Raw genomic sequence first — 27,717 nt, forward strand, 5'->3', positions numbered from 1 at the left:
ATGGGGCTGTCACAGCCAGAGGCTGCAGCTCAGGCTGCCCCCAGCCAAGAAGAGAAACACCAACCTCCCAGCTGCTCCTGCCCCATGACGTGCCGACCCCACACTGCCCACTGCTCCATGTGGGATGGGGCTGGCATCTGCCCCCAGGAGTGCACAGCAGAGGGCAGGGCAGCCAGAAGCAGAGCGGCACACCGAGCTTACCCCGATGGCGGAGGGGCTGAACTGGTAGAAGAGCATGTCCGGGGTGCCGATGGGCACCACTCCGCCGGCCAGGGGACTCGCAGGAGCCGTGTGACACCCAGGGTGGCCGTGGCCACCCCGCCGGGCTGGGGAGCCGCTGGGGACCAGGGCTGCAGTCTGCAGCAGCATGCTCCCGTGCAGGACTGAGCAAGGCCACCCATCGTCCCAGTGGAATCGGAGCACGTTTCCTTCCCCTCCGCCACCTCCTCCCAGCACAGGGCTGGTGCGGGGGGGGGCAGGCAGGAGCATACCTCTGCTCACCCTGTTTTGGAGCCGAGTCCCAGGCTTTGCCTGCTGCAGCAAGTCCTGCATCCGCCCTGGAGCTCCATGCAGTGGGGAGCAAGCCCACCAAGGGCCGGGGGGTTCTGCCCACCCCAGGCAGGAGCCCTCCCTGTGTTGAAGCGCTGGCACAGAAAAGGTTTCCAAGTGTCTGGGTCCCAGATGGAGCCACCAGCCAGCTTCCTCCACCCACCCACCCTTCCCACAGATGTGCTTTCCCAGGGAAGCGCAGGAAGGACGGGCAGGCAAACCCTCCGATGGCACAGGTGGGTGGCAAACGGGCAAGGCCATGGCAGCAGCACCGGAGCCACGGCTAGACACCATGCATGGGGTCACCCATTGCAAGCCATGTCCCCAGACCTCCCCACAACCTGAAGGGGTGATGGGGGACCCAAAGACCCAAACGTTGCACCAGACAGCTGGCAGCACCTGCACCTGTCTGCAGCCTCTGCTGGAAAGGCAGCCCGAGCACCAGGGGCTGCTGCCTCAAGACCCGCCGCTGCCTCAAGCTGGGCAGAACCGTGCTGGCAGAGAAGCCACAAGCAGCAGCAATGGAGGCGGCATCTCCAGGCATGCGGGCTCTCTGATGTCTAGTAAAGGCTCATTGCACACTACACCCACCCCTCAGCAGTGCAGGCGAGAGGGTCTCTTGCCTTCTTTGGTCAGCAAATGCTTTTCCGCAGCTTGTAGCAACATAGTATCTTTGAGATCTGTAGTTTAAATGTGGCAGAAATGATCCCATCCAAGCTGTATTGCAGGATGAGCAGGCACGCAGACACCAAACAGGCAGGCACACAAACACTCACAGAGCCCACACCTCCCTAAAAAGCAAGAGGATAAATCCCATGAAGCCACCTTCCCACCACACACTGAACGCAACTTCAGAGGACCCCAAGAACACCCCGTGCACGGGCACCCGCTGCCGCAGAGCCAGTGTGCAACAGCACAAGTGACCCGTGCCCACCAGGCACCGGGCTGCACAGCTCCCCCGGCTCCTCACCAGGGACCGAGCAGCAGATGAAGACAAGGTGCACAAAGATGTCAGCGCTTTCACCTGGGCACTCACAGGGCTCTGTGCAGGGGAAGAGGGCTGGTGGGTTCCTGGTATTTTCAGCGGGCTTTCCTAAGAAGACTTGTGCAATCTGTCTCTCCTCTGCACGTCTGCATTACACCCACTGCCAGTACCACCACCAACCTGCCAGCCACATCCTCACCCATATCTGACAGGGGAAGTGCAGACACACACATAGAAAGCTGCTAACCATTTTCACAAATGCAGACAGGGAAGGCGGATGAGTGGTCTCATTACGTCTCCCACTTCTGAGGAAGCTCACCATGTGAGATAAGCCCTTGGCAAGTGCTGGACATCCCCACGGAGGGGAAACCAGCACTAACATGCTCGCTGGAAACAGCTCCCAATGTGCACAGCCCTTACAAGTCACCAGAGAGTCCCCGTCCCCCCCCAGGCAAAGCCTCTGCCCTTCTCCAGCAGCTCTTGAGGCTGGATGGTGTTTCCCAAAGAAAAGGCATCCACAGCCAGTCTCCCCATCTCCTGTACCCAACAAGGAGCACATGCTGTGGCCCAAGTGCCAGTGTGGTCCATCACATATGCCCTGAGTGAGTCCAGTGGGAGCAACTCCACCAGGTTGGCTGCTGCAAAGGGACTCAGGGATGGAGGCGCTGCAGGCAGGTGTGTCCCCAACAGAGTGGGAAACCTGGAACAGACACCCCCCCAGCACCTCCCAGCATGCAGGGGCATGGGGTTGAAAGCAAAAGCGAAGAAAGAGAAGAGTTTCATTTTGTTAGTGAAAGTGGAAGAAAAGGATGAAAACCAACATGAAGGTGGAAAAAAAGGACAATATTCCCCCAGGCACCTTCCTGCACAGTCACTGCACCGTGGCATTTTGGGGTACAGCCACCCCACCCCTGACCTGGAACCGGCATGGATGGGCAAAAGCCTGGGAGATGCAGTAAGAGCTCTAAAATGAGCGAGCTAGAACACCGGAGGCCAACGTAATTACAGGCAGGAAAGCCACTTCCCAGAACCCCAGCTCTGCACTTTTGCTTTAAAAACCAAAAATAAAAAATGAGAAGTCACACCCCAGGATTCTAGCTTCTCACAGCAAGTTTCCAAATTCCCTATAAAAAGTCCCACACAGCCAATTAGTGTGTGAAAAGAAAACCACATCACAAAATTGCCCATACATTACCTAATGGAAAGCCGTGAAACCAGCTGCCTGGCAGCTGAGGGCTGGAGCTCCAAGCCTAAGGCTGTCACACTCCAGCACTAGCGAGGGGAACGCTGCTTCTTCTTTTCGTTTTGGTGTGTTTTCTTTCCATTCTGTCTTAAAATAAACTGTTGCCTACAACAGTGACTATGCAAAAGTGGAGTTCAGCTTCCCCCCCCAGCCTGTAAACAGAAGTAGTTCCCCACTTGTTACAGAAATGACAGAAAATCCTGACATCTCCCAAACCAGGGGTTTGTGCCTTCACTGCTTGAAAAAGCAAGGAGATGAAACAGCAGTTTCCCACGGGGAACACCTATCCCACTGCTGCTGAAGGTACAGGGGCATTGCCAGTGAAAGAGGAATTACCTCTGTCCACACCAACCTGGCCTTTCAGAGCAGGAGAGGCACGCTGAATTTATACAGCCACAGGCATCCCACATCCACACGCAGTTTGGCACACAGCACCGATAAATCCCAGTTATGTGCTTCCAGCCCAGCCAGCTCCCAGCACCATCCAGCAAACCGCAGAGATTTCAAAGCTACCAGCACGGACAGGGCACACAGATAGGAATGAGAAACGCAGCTGGACATTCTCCCAGATGCAGTGGGTTTCCATAATTAACCTTCATGCAGTAAATAGGTCTCACAAGTTTTGGGAACTGCTCCTTGCTACATTGCCAACAAGGAATTGTTTAAATGCCCCCACCACCTCCAGCCCTGAAATGCCCTGTCTGCTCCCAGGGGCATCGCTCCCCTGGCGATGACACCACACCAGGGGTGACAGCACCGCGGGGGCACCGACTGCCCGGCGCATACCAGAGCCGGCTGCTGTCACGTCCACGTCCCAGACAGCTGCTGTGTGGTGCACACGAACACGAGGGAAATCCAGAGGTAAAAATGATTCTAGAAGTAGCACAGAAATACCTGGCCAGTGTCTGCGTAGGTGTCAGTCCCCAAGAACCGGCTGGGACAACCTGGGCAAGAAGCCCTCTGGTCACCCATGAGGAGGGCCATTGGGTTTCTGCATCACCTCGTGCACCACACTCAAAGCTCACTCCAAGCTTCTCTGCTCCCAGCTGCCCTCCAGCCACTGCCCGGGTGCCCCCCTTTCCTTCCCCATCGCCCCCAGGCAGTACCTGGCTTCGGCAATGCTCACAGCCCCCCTACCCTGCCCTGGAGGGCAGCAAGGCTGGAAACCCCAGCTGGCCAGCAACCCCTCCGGAGGACAGCAGAGAGGAAGGAAGGGCCCTGGGATGCCAGACAAATTGCTGTTCTATTGTCAAAGCAAAGATTCCAGGTAATAAAACAGGCTCTGCTCCAGTGGGTGCCCCCAGCGCAGGGCAGAGGTGGTGCTGTGCAGGGCTGCTCCAGGCAGCAGGGCAGCAGTCACCCCCGGGAGCGCTCCCCCCACCTTATCTCTGCCCTGCTCATATCTTGGCTCAGCTCCAGGGTTGCATGTAACTACACTTATCAACTAGATGTGACAGGTTTGGTTTCCTTTCCTGCAACTAGCCTAACAGTAGTCTTGTGCCGTTCTAAAGAAAGTTAAAAACACAGCCCTTTGCACCCAAAGTGAGTAGAACCTTGTGCTCTGTGGTGCACACCACAGCCGTGAGGAAGCCCAAGGGAGCTCAGCTCTGCACCATACCCAGCAAGAAAGCAGCTTCTCCCCTTGCAGGCTGGCACCCAAGACAGGAGCTGCACCCCATCTGCACAGGGAACACTGCCACTTCCATAAACATCACCTTGAGCAATTTAAACTCATGTTTGCAGCTTTTTTGCCTATTAATAAAGATTGCAAGATAGCACTGAAGTAGCCACATCAGTCCCAAACGAATGAGGCTTCGTCAGACCTTTGCAACATGCAAACACATTTGTTACCTTCTTTATTTAGAAAAGGGAGAAAACTCCTCTCCTTTCGGTACTCACTCCCCTGGGACCACAAAGCCTAACAGTCACCTCCAGAGAAGCCAACTTCTGCAGCAGCGAAGGGTCTCCTCCTCTCGTGGGGTGTTACTGTAGACTCAACAAGGCAGGGCTGAACGAACACCTGACCCATACCCAAGAGGCATAGGCTGCACGAGCTGCTGGAGAGGAGAAACCAGTTGGGCTGCTGGCCACACTGTCCGCTGGACGTGGCTGCAGGATGAGGTGGGGTGGCAGAGACAGACTGGGCCAGGGTGTCCCTGCCACCAGCGTGACAGTTTGCCTTTGCAAGGCAGCGCTGCTCCTGCCTCTGGCTAAGCAAGCTGGAGGAAGGAGGCTGCGGCCAGTGCCCTGGAGCTGGTGGCTGCTCCTTTCCGCGGTTTCAGGTCACAGGCAGCACAGCAGACTGGACAAGGGCAGGTGGGGGTGTCCCACAGGATGTTATAGGTGCCTGCTCCCTACAGGCATCTCCACTCCTAAGAGTTTTGCAGCACCTTTGGCCACCTCAGGACCCCTCCTGCTGGCCCTTGGCTTTAGACTGTCCCTGGGAGTTCAGGGGTTAAACATCCTGCATTTGAGTGCTGCAGCTGCAGAGCAGATGTCTGGTGGGAAGAAGGGGATGGAAAGGGCATCAATAGGAACAGAAACAAAGGGCCAGGAAGGTGAAGACCCTGATCCATCCTCCTTGTCTCCCCCACCTGCATTTTTGCAGCTGCTCTGACCCCAGAGGAACAACAAATGGGGCAGGAACCCATCCCCTCGAGTGCAGCAGCAAGCCACCTTCATGCGGGACAAGGGAGCCCAGCAGGAACCTTGGTTTCCATATCTGAAGAAGACAATGGCAAAGCAAGCTCAGGGGAGAGAGGGCCTCTGGCTCCAGTCCACCCTATGCACCACCCCAAGAAGGTCCACCAGCGCCAGCACAGCTGATGGCTCTCCTCTGCCCCAGTCTAGACTTGGGGTGAAGTTACTGTCTTCTCTTTGGCATCGGTTACATTATTCCTTTCCTCGGTTTCAGGCTGCTATTTACTCTGCTGAGCTGCCTGTATCTCTACAAACATGCGCCTGTGCACATGGGACAGGGAGAAGCTTCCCAGTGGAAATGAGTTGGAAAGAAGTTGGAAAGTCCTTGCGAGGCTGAAGCACCCAACAGGAACAGTGATGCTGGTAAGAGTGACTGCACTGCAGCAGCGGGATCTGTCTGCCCATCACTACACTTTACCAAGTGAAGAGCACCAAGACACCCCAGTACAACCCCAAAAAGCTGAAAGAAAAAGATGGCACCCAGCTGTGGAATGAAAAGAGAGCTTTGCAGGTTCGCCTGCCTCCCCCTTCCACACGTTTGTGTTGCAACAGCCCTGCGCCTGCAGCCAGCGAGCAAGCACTCACCAGTAAAGGGTAGCCCGCCCCATCCAAAGGCAATTGCTGTGTACGTGGAAAGCACTGAATGTTTATATGTTGGCATATGTATATGCATTTCTGCTGTTCAGGTGGCCATGCTGGCTGGCTGCTCTCATCTCTGCTACTGGAAATCCAGGAGAGAAGCAAGATGAAAACTGCTACTCAGATGCTGAAGAAAATTAATCTGTCTTGCCTATCCTGTATCCCACCCCTTCTAAACTTGCACTGTTGTTTTCCTGTTGATAGTCCCATGGATCTCACACACACTTTGTTTGGACTTAGCAGATACTGTCCCTCCGAGGGCAGCCAGCGGTGCCAGAGCTCCCCACCTGACCGCTTCGGTAGCACCAGGGCACAGCCAGCACCCACCAGCTGCCGTAGGTACTGCCCAAAACCGCACCTCCCTGATGAGGAAGGATCACATCATGCGTTTTTTTACACAAACATAAAGTGTCCATCTTTCTGCTGCTTGGAAGAGCATTAGACCCAGCACCAAGAAAACGATGCACCCATAGCCTACCCCCACCTCCAGCATGCTCTAAGGTTCAGCTCCACAGAGCTGCATCCCAGTGCTGCTTCCACCACAGCATTTACACTGCATGCAGTGCAAGACCCTACACAAGCCATCCCCAAAGGCCCAGGAAGGTCAAGGCAAAGAAAAATTACAATAGTTTTGCTGAAGAGAATCAGCAGCAGCTCTCACCTTTGCAGAGCTCTCAGCTCCACAGTGCAGCACGTGCTGTAGGCTCGCATCTCCAGTCAATGCAACCCGTGGCAGTTGCACTACACGCTTAGGAACTATCCTCAGCTCCCACTTTTAAATCCAGGCATTAAAAAAAAAATATTTACTTGTCTAATACATGAGAGAATTTCCTCCTACTTCTGTGCATTTATTTAGAATAGACACTAGGGTGTGTTACCAGAGGAACCCCACAAAGCAGCATTCCCTTGTGGTCTTTCTGCAGCTTTTTCTGTGTCATACGGAATTATAAACCCATCCGGTTCCCAGCTGAAGAATGCACAGGCTCCTGTGGCCTTGGGTGGGAGTGCTGTGAGCCCCTGGGCACATTGAGTCCAGAGCCAGAGCTGTCACACCTGATCCGCTGGCTGCCTAAGCCAATGGCCAGGCACTGCCACAGCCCTGGCACAGAAACCCGTCCTTGCAGGAAGAAACGGGCACTAAATGCTCAACAGAGGCACAAAGAGTTGCTTTAGGGCTCTTTTCTTCCCTTTTTAAAGGCTGCAATACAAAACTAAGCCAGAATCAAGTACTTCCCCAGCTCTGTGCAATAATCCTCCTCACCAGTCCCCTATTGCAGACTCATGTTGACTCCACAGTCATGCCCCCTCCTGCCCGCCAGCCACACGCCCTCCGCCAGCAGCCCACTGGTGTTTGCTTCAGTCAGGCTCCGTCACCTGGTCCCTGCATTTGCTGCAGCTCCATGGGGAGCCCCGCAAGCAAAGGCACTCTGATGCCTGCACATGCTAACTTGTGAAAATCCTACCTCCTGTCAGAAAGATCTCTGGACAACTCAGGTTTTTAATACCACAGGGTCCCACAGATGCAGATGGCCCCGATCTCACCCCTCAGCCCACAAACGGCATGCTGGAGGTTCACTGGCAGAACGGCCCCCAGGGTCTGCAGGGCAGCCTCCACCAGACAGGCACATCTCCCTGCAGCCCTTCCAGAGTAACTAGAAATCGAGGCATAAAACAGATTAAAAAAAAACAAAACAACAACAACCAACCAACCAACCAAACAAACAGGAAAAACAAATAAAAAACCAGGAAAACCAAATAAAAAACCAGGAAAAACAAACAGAAAACCACCACCACAACAACAAAGCCCAAAATGTAAGTTTCAAGCAGCCGAGTAACTTTCACTGACCATTCTGTGCTCTCTCCTGCAAAGGCAGCTGTGTGCGCAGGGGCAGGAGGCTGGTCCCGCTACGGGGTCCCTGCCGGCTGAGGGGCTCGGGCTGGGGACGGGGCTGGGGATGGCACCACCACCGCTGGGCATTGCTCACAGCGCAGCTGCCGCGGCGGCACTGCCCTCCCCACGCCGCGGCGTGCCCCCGCGGGCAGCCCTCGCCCGGCTCCCCGCGCCCTCCTTGTCTCTTGCTACAGCCGCTTTGAAGCAAACCAGCGCGGGCCGGTGGTGATGGCACACGGCACGGCTGGCACCGCGCACATGCCTGGCACGGGGGTCAGGCTCCTGGGGAGGTATTTTGGCTTGGGCTCAGGAAAGAACCGAAGATTAAGAGGAGCTGGCATGCCGTGTGGCCACCGCGCTTTCACCAGCCTGGCTGACTCTGTGAGAAATAAGCCCAGATATTAAAAAGGCTGCAGATCTATCACACCCACTGCATCTTAAGAAGGGAGCACAGAGGGGCTGAAAGAAAAGCCACACACAGCACAACTGACACCAGCCTGAAGTCTGTCACATACATTTCTCCTCTCCTTCCTACCATGCACAGCCACACCCTCGGCACTAGTGCCTTGTTTCATCAGGGCTCAGGGCTCACACCACACCTAACTGCAGCCCCTCTCCCAGGATGCACACTCCCATCAGGACAGAAGCTACAGACCATTTCAAGGGAAAAAAGAAAAAAAGAAGAAAAAATACCCCCCCCCCCCCAAAAAAAAAGGAAAAAGAAAAGAAAAGAAAAAAGGAAAAAGGAAAAAGAAAATTTAAAAAAAGGAAAAGGAAAAGGAAAAAGAAAAGAAAAGAAAAGAAAAGGAAAAAAGAAATATGGTAAAGGAAAATCTGGTCTGTTTTTCAAGAAAAGAAATCACAAAAGAAAAGCTTAACAACAAAACAAATCATACCTCCTAACCCTTCCCTCACCCTGCTGCATAAAAGCCAAAGCAAACTGACTTGCTGCAAAGGAAACACTGTTTTCAAGAAATCTCTGACAAGAATAAAAGGTCACTTCACAGACTTTCCCATCTCCCCCAAGAGTGTGTTTGCTGGCTGAAAGCTCCAAATACAAATACAAAGCTGGGACACAAGGAGACTCACCATGGCAGGAGCTGTTAATCCTGGCTTTGTTCATTGGAAACCGTGGATTAAATGCAGAAAAAAATACCAGCATGACCACTGGCCTCCTTGATCCCCCACCTCAGCCACCCCAGCACCATTCACCCCAGGCAACAGCACTCCTGGCCAAAGACCTTCCCGCAGGCGGTCAGCTGGAGAGCTCCGATTTTTCCATGCGGGACGACTGTACCGAGCTAATAAAATTGACCCTGTCTGCCCAGGCAGCCATCTAATTTCTCGGCAGAAGCAAACAGGACATCCCCGGCGGTGCAAAGGCTGAGCTGTTCCAGCAGCGGGGGTGGGAGCAGGCGGGGAGCACACATGCACGCAGACACGCTGCTTAACTGTTTCCAGCTCTCCGCCAGCGCTGCCCGAGCAGCCGGACACACTTGCTTCCCCCAGAGCAGCCAGTCCGGTGGCCGGGGACGTCCCCTGGAGCAGGGACACCAGGGAAGCCTGTCCTAGCTGCGGCCGGCCAGCCACGGGGTGCCCATTGCAGCCAGGTGGGTTGCACCTTTCAATTATAATTGAAAAAAATATGTACCCAGATGCTCAAGTGTGAAACTTGGCGCAGGGCTGCGCTTTGCTGGCACCAGGCTCGGGAAGCAGGACCCACCGGGAGTGCACGGCACTGCCCTGCTGGGAGCAAGCAGAGCGACGCCACCAAAGCCCCCTTTCTCAGCCCATCAGACAGCCACTAGCCAAACCACTGACTGTAAAGCCGAGCTGAGGGCTTCCCTTGGCCGGCTGTTTGCCAACAGCGGGAGCCACCCGCCGCTCACAGCCAGGCAGGCCAGCGCGTGTGGATGCAGCCTTTCCCAAGCAGAGGTGACGGGAAGGCTGGGGAACCCAAAAGCATCCATCATAAATTCCCCAGTCCCCCAAGATACCAATGAGGACTAAAAGCTCTGGAAGAAGACGGTTGAGGGACATGAACAGGAGCACCTGCTATCCAAGATACCTAGACTGAGCTGCCTTGTTTTCTACAAATTCATGGTCTGCGCTCAACCCACGGGTGCTCCACCTGGCCCTGGGAGGGCTCCTTCCCTCCATCCAGGCAGGACTCACCCCATGTTTTCAGGCAGACCGAAGCTGAGGAAACAGCAGGGTCCAAGCAAGAAGCTGTGACTGACACAGGATTAGCCTCTGTAACAAGAGTACACTGCAACCGCACCCCCGAGCCGGGGCTTTTGGCGTAAACAGTTTACAGAATGAGCTGTGAGATCCCCTTGGCTGAGCAGGACCCGGCAGGGGAGACCCTCGGTCCAAAGTGCAGGAGGGGACAGTTGAGAGGAGCAGGCTGGTAAACACATCTGCCAGCAAACCTTGGAAAGGAGCGGGATGAAAACACCCGCACACATGACAGCAAGGGCATCCAGCTGACAACAGCGATCACCCGGCAGATGGGGAGGCGTCTCAGTGGCCATCCAAGTTACCAGCGTCCATGTGTAAAATATCCACCAACGCAGGAGGAGTCAAAAGCCGCTTCCAAATGTGATCTCACATCCCAGCGATGTAGGGAAGTACCGTGCCTCAGAGACAGCAGCGCTGCTGCCCTTCAGCGTGCTTGAACGGAGGGTGCCTTGGCTGTTGCCCACTCCAGCTCACAATATGCACTCCGCCAAAGCTGCTCAGGGATCCCACAAAGCTATTCTGACGTAGCAGGTTAATGAAATCCCTGAACTGAGAGGTCTTGATCCTCTTGGGACTGAAAGCAAGCACTCCTCTTGCAAAGAGAGTATTGCTAAAAGCCAGCAGTGGATTTAGCCAACCAGTAACAAATAAAAACCGCATTTCACAGTGCAGAAGACCTTTCTGTGTGCATGTGACAGTGGACACCAAACCCAGCTGATGCCGCAGGTGCAGGCTGGAGCTGCGGGATGGCGGTGGCCAAGGCTGGCTCTCTGCAGGGGACATGCCACCCACACTCATGCCAGCGATGGGGCTGAGTCCCAGCCAGGGCAAGGCGTGCAGGGAGGCACAGGCAGGTGCCACACACACATCCTGCCCGCTGCAGCACCCTCCCCCTCAGCAAGTGGAATTTGGTCTGATTCTCCCCAGGAAAAACCTCTTCCACCACTATCACTGGTGGGACCTTCCTGCAATTAATGCTACCGTGGCGCCACAGAAGGAAACCAGACCATTAATTTCCAGCTGCAGCAAAAGAACAGCAGCTGCCTCCTGGGTCTCCAGTCCGCCAACATCTGTAGGTGGGAGAGAAGGGAGGAGAGAGCCTTTGCTGGCTCCAAAGCGATGGGAGAGACAGCCGGGCATCCCCTTACCCAAAGCAAACTGCAATGCTGCCCAGGAGAGGAGGCTGAAAGGGTCCCTGAACTTATAGCTCCTTCTGAGTCACAGAGAAGGTCCCAGTGCCACTGTCCCCTTCACCCCTGGGAGAAAGGCGGAGCTGGCATACCCCATCCAAGGGGCTCCCTGTATGTCCTGGAGAGCTGCTGCCTGGAGAAGCAATGGAAGGGGGCCCCAGGAGAATACCTGGCACAGGGACCTGCAGGTTGGCTTACTAGCTCACGCTTCTCCTTCTCAAGTTGGTCTCCTCCTGGTCTCTCCAAAGGCAGGCTGCAGGATGACTGAAGGAGGGCTGACGTGTTTCCCAGACATAACCTGATGCAGCTGGTAACAAGCTGTATTGATTCAAGCCAAGCTCTCCACTAGGTCGCACCATGGGCTTCAACACCAGGTTCGTTCTTTCTCACCTTGTTTCTTACTCCCAGCGGGAAACAGGATCTGTCTCTCATCCCCTATCAAGGGATACAGCATTGCAAAACATCCCACCCACCCCTCAGCTTGCTTCCTTACACAATGGTAGGTAAGACAGAAAAGGCCAGCGCTAGAGGCAGGACACCAACACAAGGACCACTGTGGTGGCTTCTGCCTTCAAACACAGTTCTGCTCCAAACCCAGGACCCTCCAGACTGAGCTGTCCACACGGGCTGCAGCAGTGATGAAAGCACAGCTAACAAGCCCATAATCATCACAAAGATGTGGAGGTCAGAGTGAAACCTTAGGACAAGGGTGGAACCAGATAGCATGGACCTGAGGTTTACGGAGGTCACCCATGTCAAACAGGAGTCCATGACCCTTGCTCTCTCTTTTTTTCCCTTTCTTCCCATTGGAAGGAGATGGTGTTGGGGCTGGAGTCAAAGCTCAAGGCTTCCTTTTCTTTATGAAGCTAACAGAAGCTGCTGCAGAGAGCAGGCCAAGGGACTTTTTGAGAAGTAGTTTTAAAAGATGTCACAGTTGTGCAAAAAGACAAAGGAATATTAAAAAAAAAAAAAAAATCACACAGAAGTTTCCTTGCCAGGAATGTGGGGAATGTCAGGGAATATTACAAAACAGGATGCAAAAGCTGGCCTCAAGCAATGTAATAGACTCATATGCTGGCCTGACAGTCAAGATGCTGAATCCCGATGGAAGACAAACCACGGGAATGACAGACTTGACTTACCTGGCTTGGTCCCCTCTGTCTGTCTCCTGCCAGAGAAGCCAGCACAGCCACCTCTGCCAGCCAGCCCTGTGCCCCTTTCCACGGACATGCCTGCCCACATCCTGCACGCAGCCTCAGACGTGGCCCTGCGTGTGTAGCACAGCATCTCCTGAGGAGCCAAGGTGAGCAAAGCCCCAGGGACACAGCCCAGGGGCGCGCTCACACTGCGGCGGGGGGGCTAAGGATGCACGGGGGGAACTGGACTGGTCTGCAGCCAAAGGATAGTCCTGAATCTCAGACCTCTGCTGTAAGCAATACAAAACGCTTCTCAGAGATGGTTAAAATCACCCTCTGCTTCAGTTCTGTTAATTAACCAAGTACTTCCCAGACTTCCAAGGCATTTAACAGGCACATGAGCTCACACCCCCCTGCACAGCTATTCTGGCTCAAGGGAAGCGATGACGCTGAGTGCATCCGAGTCACTGCTTGCGGCTGCAGACAGCAAGGTCAGAAGCAGAGGAGGACCTCCCCCGGGTCAGGCCAAGGAGAAGCCCATGGGTTACAAGACAGCAGGAAGCCCTAATTGAACACACCAACTGTTGCAGCAGCAGCATTAAGAAAACAGGCCAGTTACTGGCAAAGCAGCGCCTTTTTGCAGGAACAGGCATGTTTTTTTCCAGCTTCCCTTCCACATGAAAGCCCCTGTGGAAGTGAAAAAAGCATTGTCACAGCAAGACCTACTTGGGGGTTTTCTTGCCTGACTGAATATCGCCCCAACAGCACAATGGTCTCGCTTGTGCTCGCAGCTGGACACAGCAAGGATGAGCCTGCTGCTAACGGGAAACAAATTCCCCTCCTGATGATGGGCTTATGCACAGGGCTGATGGAGGCTCCAGCCCGCATCTGATGCTTTCTAGGTGTTACACTAGGAAAACTTTGCCCTACAGACAATTGTACTGGAATATTCACCTGTGATCACACATGGAGGAAACTCTCCAACAAAACTTCTGCTGCAGGGCCATGCAGGCTGCAGGAACCCCAGTCTCCCCATCACTGTGGAGCAGGAGGACCAAAGCAAAGGCTGTCCTCATGGTGCTCACCCAGGTCTTCTTGGCCAGCAGGAAACCAGCCAGGAAGAGCCCTCCCCAGGGCTCAAAACCCGTACAGCCATGTGTTGCAGGGTGAGGGACCTCAGCAGCATCATCCCCCTCCCTGCACCTCAGAGGGGCTGCCCATTCCCGGGGCCCCTCAGGACCGCCTCAGTCCCACGCTTAAGATGCTTTGCACGGCAGTATTTTACACATGTAAACTTCCCCAGCAGTCATCTTTGCATCCTTCAGAACAACTCTTCAAAATGTTTATGTCTTCTTGAGCAAGCATTACTTTTCAGTCTCACTAGCGTGCGGCAATTCTCCTGTTGACGTTTCTCAGGCAACCTTTGCCTCAGAAAACCTCTACCTTAGAGCTGAGGTTAGCGTCATTTGTGGTAAATCAATCGGCTCACATCCTTCTAAACCTCATCTATGTCTATTTTTATGAGTCATTGATTTTGAACTCGCACATGCCATGTTTTCTGAAGGGACTCAAAGCCCTTAATTAACACTCGGCTTTTACCAGTGGTTAGAAAAACCAAGTGCTGAGTTGCTTTGAAACAGCAGGCTGTGAAAGCCTCTAGTCCCATCCCTTTGCAACAGGCTAGCCCGGCACACCAGCCATCCTGGTCAGCATCTTCAGGGGGCAGGCAGCACCCGCCCACCAGCCACCACAGCCTTTTGCTATCCAGCCCCATCTGAGCCAGCCTGTACCTTGCTCTTGCCCCCAAAAAATGCATGTTCCAGTGCCTGGATTCATGGATGCATGGCTGCTCACCTACGCGCCGCTGAGCGAGCTAAAGCGGCATGCACACAGACAGGCATGCTCCAAGATCCTGCCCGGCAGGCAGGATGGCACGCACGGACGCACACACATGTGCAGGGTGATATGACCCATGACCGCTGCACTGAAGGACTCACTGCTCTTGCCTGCCAGCTGCTCACGGAGCATTCTGTCCCTACCTGCCAGCAGCCTGCCTGCAGAGCTGCGGAGGGTCACAATGTGCCTCCTGGCTAAGACCACCAAGCCAGAGCAGAGGAGCTGATCTTTGCTCTCCCTGGCTTTCCAGAGCATTCCTGGACAGAGGCGTGGGATATGGCATCTCCTCCCACTTCCACTGCAGAATGCTGGTGTGCCCATCCCCACGCCGGGACCTGCCGCTGGCACCAGAGGGACGCACAGGACTGCTTGGCACAGGCAGGTGGGGCTTTCTCTGCCATCCCCACCTGCACTCCTGGGAAGCAGCACACAGCACCCTTCCCACCCTGCACCTGCCGAGGTGGAGAGGGCTGGAGATGAGCAGAATCCCTTTCTGCCCTTCATTTTCCCCCACACAACCTGCAGCTTGCACACTCACAGTTTTTTTGCCCCAAGAAGGGTCTAAGGTGTACCAAGTGCTGGTTCAGGCCATCCCTCAAAACTGCACTGCTGAAGGTCTCAATGCAGCCCCCCCCTCACCCTGCCAGAGGATGCCATCCCAACGCAAGAGGGTAGGATTAGTGGTTGGTCTCCTGCTCTCTGCCACAACCTTGACTACTGATTTACACCACCAGCATCGTCAGGCAGGTCAAGCCACGCTTGCCAGGCTCAGTTTCCCTGATATGCTCTCCTTCTCTGCAAGCCCTGCCTGCTGTTGCTCTTTTCCCCTCTGTACAAGGAGCCATTACCAGATAAATTACATGTGCCCACCGGCTGGGCCAGAGAGATAACAAGGCAGTAACCAGGAGGGAGGTGCTGGCAGCCACTGGCAGCAGGCAGGATATGCCCTACCAGCTGCTGGCACCTCTGCACCACGGCAGGGCCATGGCACCGACCCTGGGCAGGAAAGCAGCTGCAGCGGCCGTGGGCAGGAACTCACTGGCAGCCCATGGTTCCCCCTGCCCACAGCCAGCACAGCCTGGCTCCAGGCAAAGCCAGAGATGGGAGCAAGGGGAGCGGCCACTAGTGCATCGTTTAATGCCCCGGTGGGCTCAGGAGCCTGGCCAAGAAACAAGAGTGCCTCAATAATCCACAAAACACAGACTTACACAACATCGAGTTGTATTTATCCGTGCTATCTCCACGCTGCCAGGAGCCATTTACAAGCACAGCTCCTGTTCAAGGAGTGGCACATGTACCCCCAGACAGCAGGTGAAGCAGTTGGGCAGGTGTAGCCCAAGGACACTGGAGATCTCCGTGTTCATTTGCAATACGGAGGCTTCAAGGCCCAAAAGGTGCCCCATCCTGACCCAGAGCTGGGCACCTGGGGAAGGCTGGCCCTGCCAAGACAGATGTTTGCAATTCGCCATGTTTTCCTCCTCACTATGGAGACAAAAGATAAAGTGTCGGTGAACTTATCAGATACTATTCATTGAGACTTCTGACCTCATTACCCTCTGCCTTCTCTGATGGCCGTGGCCAAAGAAATAGAGGTGCGAGGCATGGGCTCCTTTCACAGGACCCTGCCTGAGCAACCTCAGCCCGCCACCTCAAAGCGAGAGGTGCCACCCCAAAGCACAGCTCTGATGGGGCAGGGAAGAAGGGGCAGAGGTATAGGCTGCCATCACAGAGTGAAGGGCTCACTCAGGGTTTGCATAGCTGAGAAGGGGGCAGGAAGGAAAAACGTCAAACCGCAGAGCTCTGCCAAGTGCTTGGTGCTGCTTCCGCCAGTATTTTGCAGAACTTAATTAATGAGCAAACATCTGTGGCTCCACATCCCGTAAAGAATATTCACAAAAAAAGCTCCACTTAGGAAAAAAAAAATTAATTAAAAAGAAATAAATCACTGCTTCTCAAGCAGGTGGGAAAGCTGTGGAGAACAAGAGCAGGAGAGGCAGGCATCGCTGGCACGGGCTGCAGTGGCAGCAGGATGGCTGTGCCTGAGCTCCAGGGACAGCATGACCCCCGCCACGGCTTCCTGCGCTGGAGGAAGAGGTCTGGGGCACACCCAGCTCCTCTCAAAACAGGCTCTACGGAAAGAGAAAGGCAATCCACCAAAAATTCACCTTCAGCCAAGTCCCAGCCTGCCTGCACCCTCCTGATGCCCAGAACCCTTCAACCACTCGCAGCCTGCTCATGCTGCAGGCCACGTACCGCGCTCTGCCAAGTTCAAGGTCACGGCTAACAGCACCCATGCGCCCAGGGAATGGAGCATGAGGCACAAAAGCTTCAGCTTATCAGCAAGCTCTGACTTTCCTCTTTCTTGAGCACATCAATTCCATGCTACATGTCCTATCATCACCACAGGGATCTCTCCCAGCGCCTGGGGACTGATCAAGGAGGGCAGGATGGGGAATGACATGAGCACCTCACCCATCTCTTTGAACCTGCATGCCAGAGCAGGAGCGTGCTTTCCACTAGACACAAACACCCTCACTCAAGCCCTTCAGCTGCAAGAGCACCCCTAATAACTACCCACCTTCATCTCAGCATCACTTCTGGTGGTAAGGCACCCAGAGGACAGCAGCAGAAGAGCAGAGGACCATGCGGACCTCTTCACTTCCTCCTGCTCCTCTGTGTGGGTAACTGACTGCAGGCTCGGTGGCTCTCCACCAAACAGCCCCAGGTCTCCCATTCCCGGTGACAACTGAACATCTTTAATAAAATAAATGAAACAATTCCATTCTTTCCAATGCTTCCCATGTCATGTTTTGCAGAAATACCCTGCACCAGTGCAAGGAATGCCTGTGGCTGCGGAGATGAGCCCTCGGTGGGCTCTCCATCCAGCCCCCACAGCCCACCACAGCAGCACCCTCCGGCAGGCACCTGCAGGTACATCTACAAACCCTCTCTCTCTGCCGTGCCTATGAAAGACTTAAAAGTTACACCACTTCTTTTGTGTGGGAGTAACCCTCATCACACCAACCAGCACCACCTGATGTTATTTACCTTCTCCTCCCTGGCTCCTTCCCCTTTTGCAGTCTGGATGCCAACCATCAGACCAGCACCTGTCTTTGTACCTGGCCTGGCACAAGATGATGCTGGATTGCAGCTGAAATTTGAAAGAGTGGTGCTGGTAACAGTGTTGTATTTTGCAACTGCTCTCCATGCTGAGTATCATCTCCATTTCAACAGCAGGCACCCGGTCACACGCCCCAGGGGCTGAATCCCATTCAAACATATGGGATCCTACTGGCACGTATCAGCAAGGTGGGTATCTGGAGCATGTACTTGATGTGTGTTCAAGCAGAAACGGTACCAACTGGATGCTCCAGACAGAGTCTTGCTGGAAGAGTGGGCACATACTGGAAAACCAGAGCATCCCTTGCTGGAGCAGCAGCCATCCAAGCCAACACCCCAGCAGCAGCCTCACAGCAAGCACGCTGCCTTGTTAACCTGTGCAAAGAGGCAGCCTCCAGCCAGCCCCACAAACACTTTTGGAGGCTATCTACAGAATACCAGTGTTCCCAGTTCAGCTTTTTCAGACTGCCTCATAGTCAGCAGCATTTTGTGGCTGGGACCACCGCTCCTCGGGTTGCCGGAGCAGAGCGACACTACCAGTGGCCCCAACAGAGATGGGGCTGGGAGCCAAGGCGAAACAATGGAAACCATTTACAGAGCAGGAAGCTGCATCTGCTGGATGAAACGCTATCTTCAAACAAGACGTGTTTGGATAACTCCAGTTTCATAACTCGTTTCTTCCAATGTTAGGAAATCACAGTAATAAAAAGAAAACAAAATAGGGGAGAAGAAACTTGGCAGGGGGAACAACGGAAGAACAGCTTCAACCACAGTGCTGCCTCGGAGGTGAGCCCACAGGGGCGGCGGGGCTCCAAGGACCTTGCACAAGAACCAAGGTCTGATCAAATATCAACAGGAAAAGAGTTAAACCTGCACTACAGGCATCAAGAGCACAGTAAATTTTCATTATTTTCTCTATTACCACATCTCCTTGATTGTTTTTGGTTTTAATGGGACTCAGCCACCTTGGGAGAGGGAACAGAATTAACCAAAGGTCAGAATTTGGGGTCCAGCAGCACTTAATCTTCATCATCTTAAAGGTAATGGAAGGGATGGTCTTAAAGGGGTGGAAGGGGATGACATCACCTTTTCTTGGCATTGACCACTTCTCGGGCACAGACAGACAGCTGTTTTCTGGTGTTAGCAGTGCTGAATCACAGCAAAGATCAACCTGCCTGCTCCTTAAATTCCTAATGCTAACCTAAAAACCCTACAGACACTAGAAAAGGACTTAACAGTGTTTTAGTAGGTCACTACTTAGCAGGGAGAAGCAACAAGAGGGAAGACAAACACAAAGCTGCTTAGCTCCAAGCCCAAGGCAGCTGCTCTCTGACCCAGCACAACATAAATTCCCACCAGAGCTGCTGCCTGAGCAGATGACTCGGATCCTTACCCCAAATCCTGCTCCCAGCTCGGGGCAGCTTAATTTCCAGAGCATGCAGCTCCTCTCTGATGTTTTTTGCAGACAAAGGAACAGCCAACACTCACTCTCCATCACCCCGCGAGGTGGAGGGGAGCAGCCAGCCCGTGCTGGGGTGCATCACCCCGTGGTTCAGCTGCACCACAGCAGCTGGCACAGCACAGCACCCAAGCACATCCCCGAGCAGAGAATCCCCCTGCATGGGAACCACATTTTGCAGAGGAACAGGGTGCACCCACTTGGCCACCTGCCCTGTGCAGCCCCCACGCTGGGCACTAGCCCCTGGCTCCCAAATGCACTGAGGGGGCACACCAGCCACAAGAACAAGGCGGGGGATCGGTAATGGGATTTTGTTCTTATATTTAAACACTGAGGCTTTAATGTAAAGCAGGGCTTGCTGCACCACTGACAGCTTCATGCCCTCCTCTTCACTCCGAGCCATCAGTGCAAACAGGTGTTTTGGGTCCCTGACACCCCGCACACGCCGGCAGAGCTGCCAGGGGCCAGGAACCCACTCCTCGCTTGCTCCGACGGCTGGTCCCACGGCCACTGCTCCCATGGCTGGCACCTCAAACAATTTGGGACAAGGAGCCAAAAGCTGAGGTCACTCGGCTCAGGCTACCAGACCCCTCCTCAGCACCCACCTCCTCTCCCCACCCTCCCCAGTCCAAATATAAACTTGCTTACAGGAAATGCCTTAAAGAAAAGGCACCTCCCTGAGTCCCGGAGAATGCCCAGAAAATAAACTGTCTCTGGACATGAAGGAAATGACTTTTTTTAAAAAAAAAAAATCACACTGCAAAGCAGCTTTAACCTTTTCAGTCCCTGCTGCAAACTCAGCCACCCTCATGCCTCAGGGAATTTCGAGGTGTGTGTGCTCCGGATTGGCAACATGAGAGGAGACTCCTGCCAGAGGTCCCTGTGTCCTTGCAGCATGACCAGGTCTTGAGCAAAAATGGTCCAAAACCCATAATCCAAATGCAAACTCTTTTCTGATATGGAGAGCACTGGACCCTCAGAACAGGCTCATAGCCTGGGACCTACTCTTAATTTCCACAGAATCACAGGATGGTCAGGGTGGGAAGGGACCTCTCGAGACCATCTAGTCCAACCCCCTGCTAAAGCAGGTTCTCCTAGAGCAGGCTGCACAGGATCGTGTCCAGACCAGCCCCCACATTCCCGGCAACACCAGCCTCCACACCCAGCAGCTCCTGCCCCATGCAGGCATAGCACTGCATCTGGTCCAGCCGGGCTGGGGAGCAAAGCGACATACGGAGGCTTAGGAAGCAAAATACTGGTTTCATACCAACACCCCTACACAAAATACAAGAAAGAAAAAAGAGAAGAAAGTCAGGAAATCCAGGACACAGAGAGGTGTCTGTCTCAAAACAGTCAGTCAAGGAGGCTCCAAAGCAAACAGCCCAGTGCAGGGAGAAGAGCTCACCCTCCCGGTCCCTCCTGGGGACCCAGGACAGTGCTGCAGCAGAGGGAGCATCTGGCATCCCGGGAAAGCCCTCCGACCAACGCGCTGCCACAGCACTGCCATGGGCACAGGCACTGCCAGGGCTGCCAGAGCGGAAGTGTTATGGGGCAGGAGCAATACATAAAACTCAGTGGCAGGATTCAGTAGTGTCCGATATTCAGAGGTCACAATCTGCAGAGAAGGCAATTCTGTTCCCTCTCTTCTACAGAGGAGACAGCTGAGGCAAAGCCTCTCCTGAAGCAGTGTCAGGAGCAAAGCCAAGAGCACGGCACAGCTCCCTGCATTCACAAAAGCCCTTCCCTTGTCATTGGACTGCAATGCCTCCCTAAGAGTGCCCCTTAAAAAATGTATACTCAGGGCTTTAAGTCTCAGATGCACGAAGTAGTTTGATACAATTCAGCTGCTGCTGCAAAATGCCTAAAATACTTGTTGTGGTTTTTGTTGGGGGTTTTTTGGTTGGTTTTTTTTTGAATGGCAGCAGCATTGGAAAAGTCATGCTGCAGAGGTGTGTGCAGGCCCTGGGCGTGGGAAAGGAAAGCAGCAGGGTCAGCTTCCACTTGGCTGGAAAGCAAGCGTCCGTCCGGAGCACAAGTCAAAGGTTCAGCAGGAGATCACACTTGCCTCCTGAGAAGAGGGTCAATTTCTGCTCAGCCCCTGGGCTTTTTGCCTGGTGTATTGAGGTACCCAGTGTGAATAACCCTGATGCCCACAGGAGGAGAGCCTGCATGAGCTGGCAGTCATCCTGGAGAGCAGCAACAAGTGCTTTGGAGAGCTCTGCAGCAGAAGGATGCTTCTGCAAACAGGGTCCAGGAGAGCAGGGTTGTTACTCTGGCTCTGCCAAGACAAGCTGTGCAAGGCAATCCAGAGATCAAGTAAGCATTTTGGTACCTAAAGCCTCTGGAGATGCCCCCACAGAAGGTGTTAGGAAGAGCAAATCAGACAGCAGATGTTGGCAGTTTCTAGGATGGATGTCTCAGGCAGCTGAAATCTGCAATATCTGCTGGACAAACCAGCGGAGCTCCCCAGCGCTCTCACCGCTGTGCTGTGCCTGGTATGCATTTAACTGGGACAAAAAAAGCCCCTCTCAATTGAAGTGGTCTTCACAGCAAAACCACTGCATGTGCTGGTCACTGCTGCCAGCAGCAACATGGCAGGTGGGGTTTCACCTCCCTCAGCCTTCAGGGATGGGGAGCTGCGGCATCGGCCGAGAGCCCCCACTGCTGCCACAGGGATTTGGGATGCTGCTGCCGCTGCCCCATCACTAACCGCTTGGCCCCACATCCCCGGCATCCCAGCACCCGCATTGCCAGCACACACCCTGCACCTCAGCCAAGCAGCTCGGGCATCTCACCAGCAGGGACCCACACCAGCAGGGACCTTTGCCAGCCGCGGGCTCCGTGCCACACACGGGTACCCCTGCCAAGGGACAGCAACTCCCATCAGATGGTGCGAGCGGCCGGGGAGGAAACACTGCAACGTCCTACAGCAGCTCTTGTAAATCATTTATTTGGATATCAGCTTAATTTCTGCAGCCCACCTGCCACACTCCCGGTCCCATTTCAGGATGGCCACAACACAGCACTCATCCGTCCTGCTGACAGGATGAGGCCCTGGGAAGACACAGCAAACACGCAGGTACCTTCCTCTGCGACTCCCAGGCAGCTACTGCCAAGCTGGCCATAGACAGAAGATTTATGCACCACAGAAACTAACGAGGCCATGTAACTGTCCAGCGAGAAACATTTCCTGCTCCAAATTAGCAACAAAAGATCAGAATCGGAAGCATTTGTAATGGAAGATAAAAAGATTTGGAGATGGGCGCAAGGATGCTGAATGAAACCAAGAGGGGGGATAAAACGCTGGCTTTGCTGCGACCCATGAAAGGCAATGCTCAGTCTCCCATTGGCAGGAGAAGCGTCCCTGGGCCGGAGGGGAACAGGAGGTGGCTGAGGGGACCCAGGCAGGGAAATGGGGCACCCCAGCACATGGCAGGTACCGACGACCTGTTTTCTCATACACACAATCTCAAGCACATCTAAGTGCTTCAAACATTGGGTTTTTTAGAAGCCCTGCATTTTAAGCTGGGAAAGAACCACTGCTTCCTAAATTCTTGCTGCTCCTGAGACAGCACCACAGCTCCCAGGACTTCATCCCAGGAGAAATCACACAGACAGTTCATGCACAGCCCCAGGCACTGAGGCTGGTGCATGCCCGAGCCCAGGAGGCTCACAGCAGCAGCTCTCACCAGCCAGCAGCCTCCCCAGGAGGTTTGCTCAGGAAGGCATCTAGCAGCCATGTGGCAATTCTCTGCCTGGGAAAACACAGCTGAAACACTGGCCCTGGCTGCCCAGATGTCCTGCTCTTGCCCAATGACACTGACGAAACAAGATCAAGTGTGCTCTGAGTCACTCTTGAGTGTCACTGTCCCACAGCCTTGTGACACCTTTGCCTGCAGCCATTTCCAGTTTCACTGGGAGCAGCAGACGGACCCCCAGCTGCCCCTCACCAGACCCCCGCCCCTCAAGCAAACCAGTGCCAGCAGCCCCAGGACCTTCCTCCCCAGCCCGACCTGCTGCCCACAAGCCCAGCCTTTAGCTTGCAGCTATGCTTCATCCTCTTCAGTCCTTTCCTTTTTTTCCTTCCTTTTTTCTTCAAACGCTCACTTTCTTGTCATCTCTACCTCTGCTTCCTGCCCCAGCCCCAGGCCGAGCTGCCAGCTGCCAGCCACCCCATTCCGCAGACACGCGTCCTGGGTGGGAAGGCAGGAGGGGCAGGAGGAAGGGGGACAAGTCCCCCAGCCCCTCTGCTTCAACCCTGCACTGCCCACAGTCGCAGGGGAAGCTCACAGCTCAGGGACGGATCCCTCCACACCTGCAGATTTATTGCCCCTGCTCCACAAACACCCGCCTTCCAGCTGGCAGCCGTTGGTTTGACCCCCAAAACATCTGGCAGCACCGCAGCTGGAGCACCCGGCGAGGGGTGCAGAGGGAGCGTTCCATTGCCATTCCTAGAAGGAATGGGGGGAGAGCATGACTCCTCTGTGCTGCACCAGGGAAACAGGCCATTCAGAAACTGAACTTGTGCCCTGCACAGCACCAAAAACACTCTTACAAAATTGGGGGGGGGGGTGGGCAGAGAAGGGGAATAGGAACCCCATCATGATGTACCTTTGCAAATAAATTGTCAGTGAGCAGTGACGGACTTGCGGGTCCAAAGCACTCTCTCCCACTGCCACCCACCCACACTCACCTGCACAGGCAGCGTGGGGTCCTTAAATAGTGATATTAATCACTTGTGCCCCAACGAGCTTTGAAGGCTGGCATCACAGCCAGCTCCCAAGGGGCACAGCAAGCCCGTGACCAGCCCAGGAGGAGCAGGCTCCCTGCAGGTCCCGCATGCACATGTTGCCATCAGATGCTTTTCACTCCCAGATAAAGGGCAGGAAATCCCCCGGCACATCCGGGCCTGGGCTGGGCCCCTCGGTTCAGAGCCACCATACTCCTGCTCCCAATTAAGCAACGGGAGGCCCAGGCCTTGGCTGCAGGGTCCATGGAAATCCAGATGTTCACACAAGACCACGCTGCCTGCCCCGGGAGCCAGCTGTTCTGGGATTTATCCTGGCCACCCATCAGCCTGGGCACTATCATCACATTGGATGGCAATGGCAGAGCACAAGCACACCTTGCTGAAGGCTTGTCCCCTCCTGCAGCATCCTGGGCTGTGACACTGTGCACCTCTGCCCAGGTGTCCCAAGGCAGGCAGCCTGGCTGGGGCAAAAACAGCACTTCATGAGGCTGAGCAGAGACCCCTCACTGCTGCTGTGGGGCTCAGCCCCCAGCTGCTGCCCCTGCTCCTGCTCTCACTTCACACACAGGTCAGTGGACCCGGGGTTGGCATCACACCTATCTCGATGACTGCCCCAAACTCTCACTGCTGTCCCTGCTCCGAGCACAGTGTTTGCAGTCGCAGCAGTGAGAGGTTTCTCGCTGGCTGAGTTCCCTGCAAAGCCTGCACGACTGCTAGACCCAGCTCAGAGAGACTCTGCTAGGGACCAGCCTGCACCTCAGCAGCTGCATCTCACGTACACCAGCTGTGACACCAAACCACAGCCAGGACCTGCCTGGCCAGTGGGTTTTGGTAGCCCCGAGCTCCCCCTGACCAGCAGCAACAATCTGTGACACAGACCAGGACATCTCAGGGGGACCTGCGAGACAGACACTGGGGAAGCCACAGTAGGGGACAGCTGAGCTCAGCCATGGGACAGCACAAGGAACCCAAGCTGGATATGTGCCTCCATGCAGCAGGACACCAAACAGCTGAGCCCACTGTGGAAGGTCCCCCAAGATGCTGCGCTCATTAAGGCCAGTTCCCAGCACCAGCCGTTAACATCTACTCACTGTAACCGGCACTGGGGAACAAGTGCCCTTTTCTGATAAGGGATCCTTCAACTGGCTCGACAAACAGCTCTGCGCTGGGCAAGCATGCCCACATGGCGCGCGGACCCTGTCAATTATTAACCAAGCGGCAGAGGGAAGAGCAGCGGGCTGGTGAGACAGCCACCATGGGCATCATGACTAAGCAGACAGGGGCTGGGTGCTCCTGGACCCAGCAGTAGCTGCATCCCACAAGCCCAGGGATGGCATCCAAGTCATCCCCAGAGGAGTATGAGATAGAGGAGGGATGAGCCTGGAGCATGGCAGAGCAAGGCCAGTGCAGCCCCGCACCGCCAGCAATCCCTTGTGCAGAACCATGTCAAATTAACCGGAAAGCAAACAGACAATGAGCACCTGCAAGCCATCACCTCCTGCACCTAAAAAAGAACTTAGTGCTGCAAATGTAGGAAAAGACCCTGTCTCTTTAAATTTCCACGCCCAGCCCCAGCAGCCTGGAAAAGTTAATGTAAGTATCCGGAGATGACTTTCAGAAAGGCTCGAACAAGAAGGGTTATTGTGGCTCAATCATTAACTGGGCGGGAGACCCCCGGCCTTGCTGGAATGTGGCTGCACGCTGCTGGTCCTCCCTGGAGCACACAGGAGCTCGGCACAAAGGTTACCGGACGGCTCCTCCACGCTCGCCACTGGCCCTGGGAAGGCTCCAACCGCTTTCCAGTGCAGCCTTTCTTCCAGCGCTAAATCCAATCAAACATCTCCTTCACACTTCCCAGCGGGGCTGGAAGAGCTTGTGGGCAAAGGGAAGTTGAGAAATGAGAAGACTCCAGTTCCATGCAGATGTTCCCGCTGCCGCACATGCCTCAGCTCCTGCCTCAGCTGGCCCCGGGCAGTTTCGGCAGCACCCATGGCTCAGGGTGCTGCTGCTCCAGGCAGCTCCTCTCGCCTCAGCATGCCACTGCTGTGCCACCAGCACGGGCACGGCATGGGGCGGGCAGCCTCGCAAAACCAACATCATCCCAGCCTTTGCAGCCCACATGCTGCCCCTGAAAGCCTTTTATACTGCAAAACCAGCTCAGCTTTCATCCCTGGGCTCTGGCAGTAGCATGCTTCACCAAATCTGGTGGGCAGAGGAATGGAGCAACACCTCCATTATCAGGCTGGCGGAGATGGAAGGAGATACTCGTGTTATGTGATACAACACTGGGCTGGGCAGCCCCGGGGAAGGTCCCACTGTCCCACAGGACCCTCGCAGCTCCCTGGCACTGACCATGCCAGGAGGCATTTCTCGCCCCCACAGCCTCCCCGCCAACACACTGCCTGTATTTGGAGGATTAAACTCCCACATACCTCCGAACATAAAAGCTCTTCCAAAAACACGCAAAGTGCAAATAAATGCAAGCCTGCAAACCCCTGCAACAGGCAAACCGTTTCAGGGTCTTCAAGCAATGAACAGCTTAAGGAAGAAGACTTGGTTCTCCTCTCTACTGGGGGATGATTTACCGGGTTCACCAGGCAAGCAAAGCCAGGGCAGCACCTGGCTTCCAGCAGCTCCCCTTCTGCTTCCCCACCACCACTGCCAGGCTCCACTGTGGCACAGAGGGGCCAGGCGACCTGCTCTCGGCACTGCCTGCAGCACCTGTGGGGCTCGGTGCCAGCCAACTTGCCAGCTTGTTCCTTCGGTGCAAAGTCATGCAGCAACCTCTGCTACACCCTCAGGGAAAGGGCAACCTATCTTTCCCCTGCCTGACTTCAAGTGACTTTGAGAACCTTCAAATCTTTTTGAAATTATTACAAAAACCAAGAGGAAGTACTGAAGCACCCTTAGGCATAACCATATTTTTTTATCTTACAAAACTAAACTGCTGGCACCCTGTCCCATGCATATGCTCAGTTTTGGACATTTGAGGCAATGCAGATGAGGAATGTTTAAGAGAAGCACTGGATTTTTTCAGCCAGTCTTTCATTAGAAAAGTATTTCCAGAGGAAGCACGAGTACATGAAGTGAATGTGAGTGCCGCCTCAGAAGCCAGGTTTGATACTTGCTCTGCACTGGGACTTGATGCTTTGTCACATACCAAAATTACTGACGAGCTTTTGGCATAAGGACGGGAGCTAATTTTTTTCCCTACAAGAATGGAGCGAGGCTGATGGGGTTCACCATGCTCCCTGACCAGCTCACGGCGAGAAGCAGGCCCGCTGGGACATGTGTGCAGAGCAGCGAGTGGCTGCTGTGCCTGCTCCAGCAGCACTGCTACCTCTCTTAACTGCGTTTCTGTTAAAATGTAAACAGAAAAAAGCATATTCATTGATAAGAATTCAAGTATGCACATGGAAAAGAATGCAAACTCCTGCCAATAACATCACGATACGTGCTGGGACATCCTGGGACCATACGAAGCTCTTTAAAAGAAGAGGTTCCTCTGCCCTCTGCACCAAGAAGCTGTTCCAAAACACAAACCACAAGACCAAACGCACAAAGAGATGGTGTTTAAGTTAGTCACGATCAAAGAACCCCTGATAAAACAGCATCTCACCTTGGCAGCACGCTCCGACAGATCAGTGCTAGCTCACAACGTGACAAACTATGCACACACAGCAAACCTGCCCATTTCTACTGAAGGTCTCCAAGAGAGACGATTGACTGGGAACACATGCCCACAGTGCCAGGAGCCTGCACGCCGAGTCCAGCCTCCCCCCGCTATAGCGAAAGGGCCGGATCCGAAGCCTCCTGACTGACGTCAATGCAGTTTTTCCATGAACTCACTGACTTTCTGGATCAGATGGAAAATCCGTGCTTCTCCAATCACCGCTTTAATTGTCAGTAATCCCAGCT

At 54.4% G+C, this 27,717-nt stretch overlaps 1 protein-coding gene across 5 annotated transcripts in view; it reads right to left on the minus strand.

Annotated features, from left to right (window-relative positions):
- STARD8 (StAR related lipid transfer domain containing 8) overlaps window positions 1-27,717 on the minus strand; it is a 57,079-nt gene that overhangs the window by 16,714 nt on the left and 12,648 nt on the right. For 2 of the 5 annotated variants that reach the window (XM_037408272.1, XM_037408271.1), the window contains exon 1: window positions 9,097-9,394. The exons of 2 other annotated variants lie outside the window; for them this stretch is intronic. In XM_037408272.1, coding sequence (XP_037264169.1) covers window positions 9,097-9,169 — 73 coding nt within the window. In that variant the 5' untranslated portion in view covers window positions 9,170-9,394. Of the gene's footprint in view, window positions 1-7,962; window positions 8,138-9,096; window positions 9,395-27,717 lie in introns of those variants that run through there. One more of the 5 variants, XM_037408275.1, reaches the window with a different exon arrangement.

This window comes from Falco rusticolus, chromosome 14, assembly GCF_015220075.1.
Source record: "Falco rusticolus isolate bFalRus1 chromosome 14, bFalRus1.pri, whole genome shotgun sequence".
Lineage (NCBI taxonomy): Eukaryota > Metazoa > Chordata > Aves > Falconiformes > Falconidae > Falco > Falco rusticolus.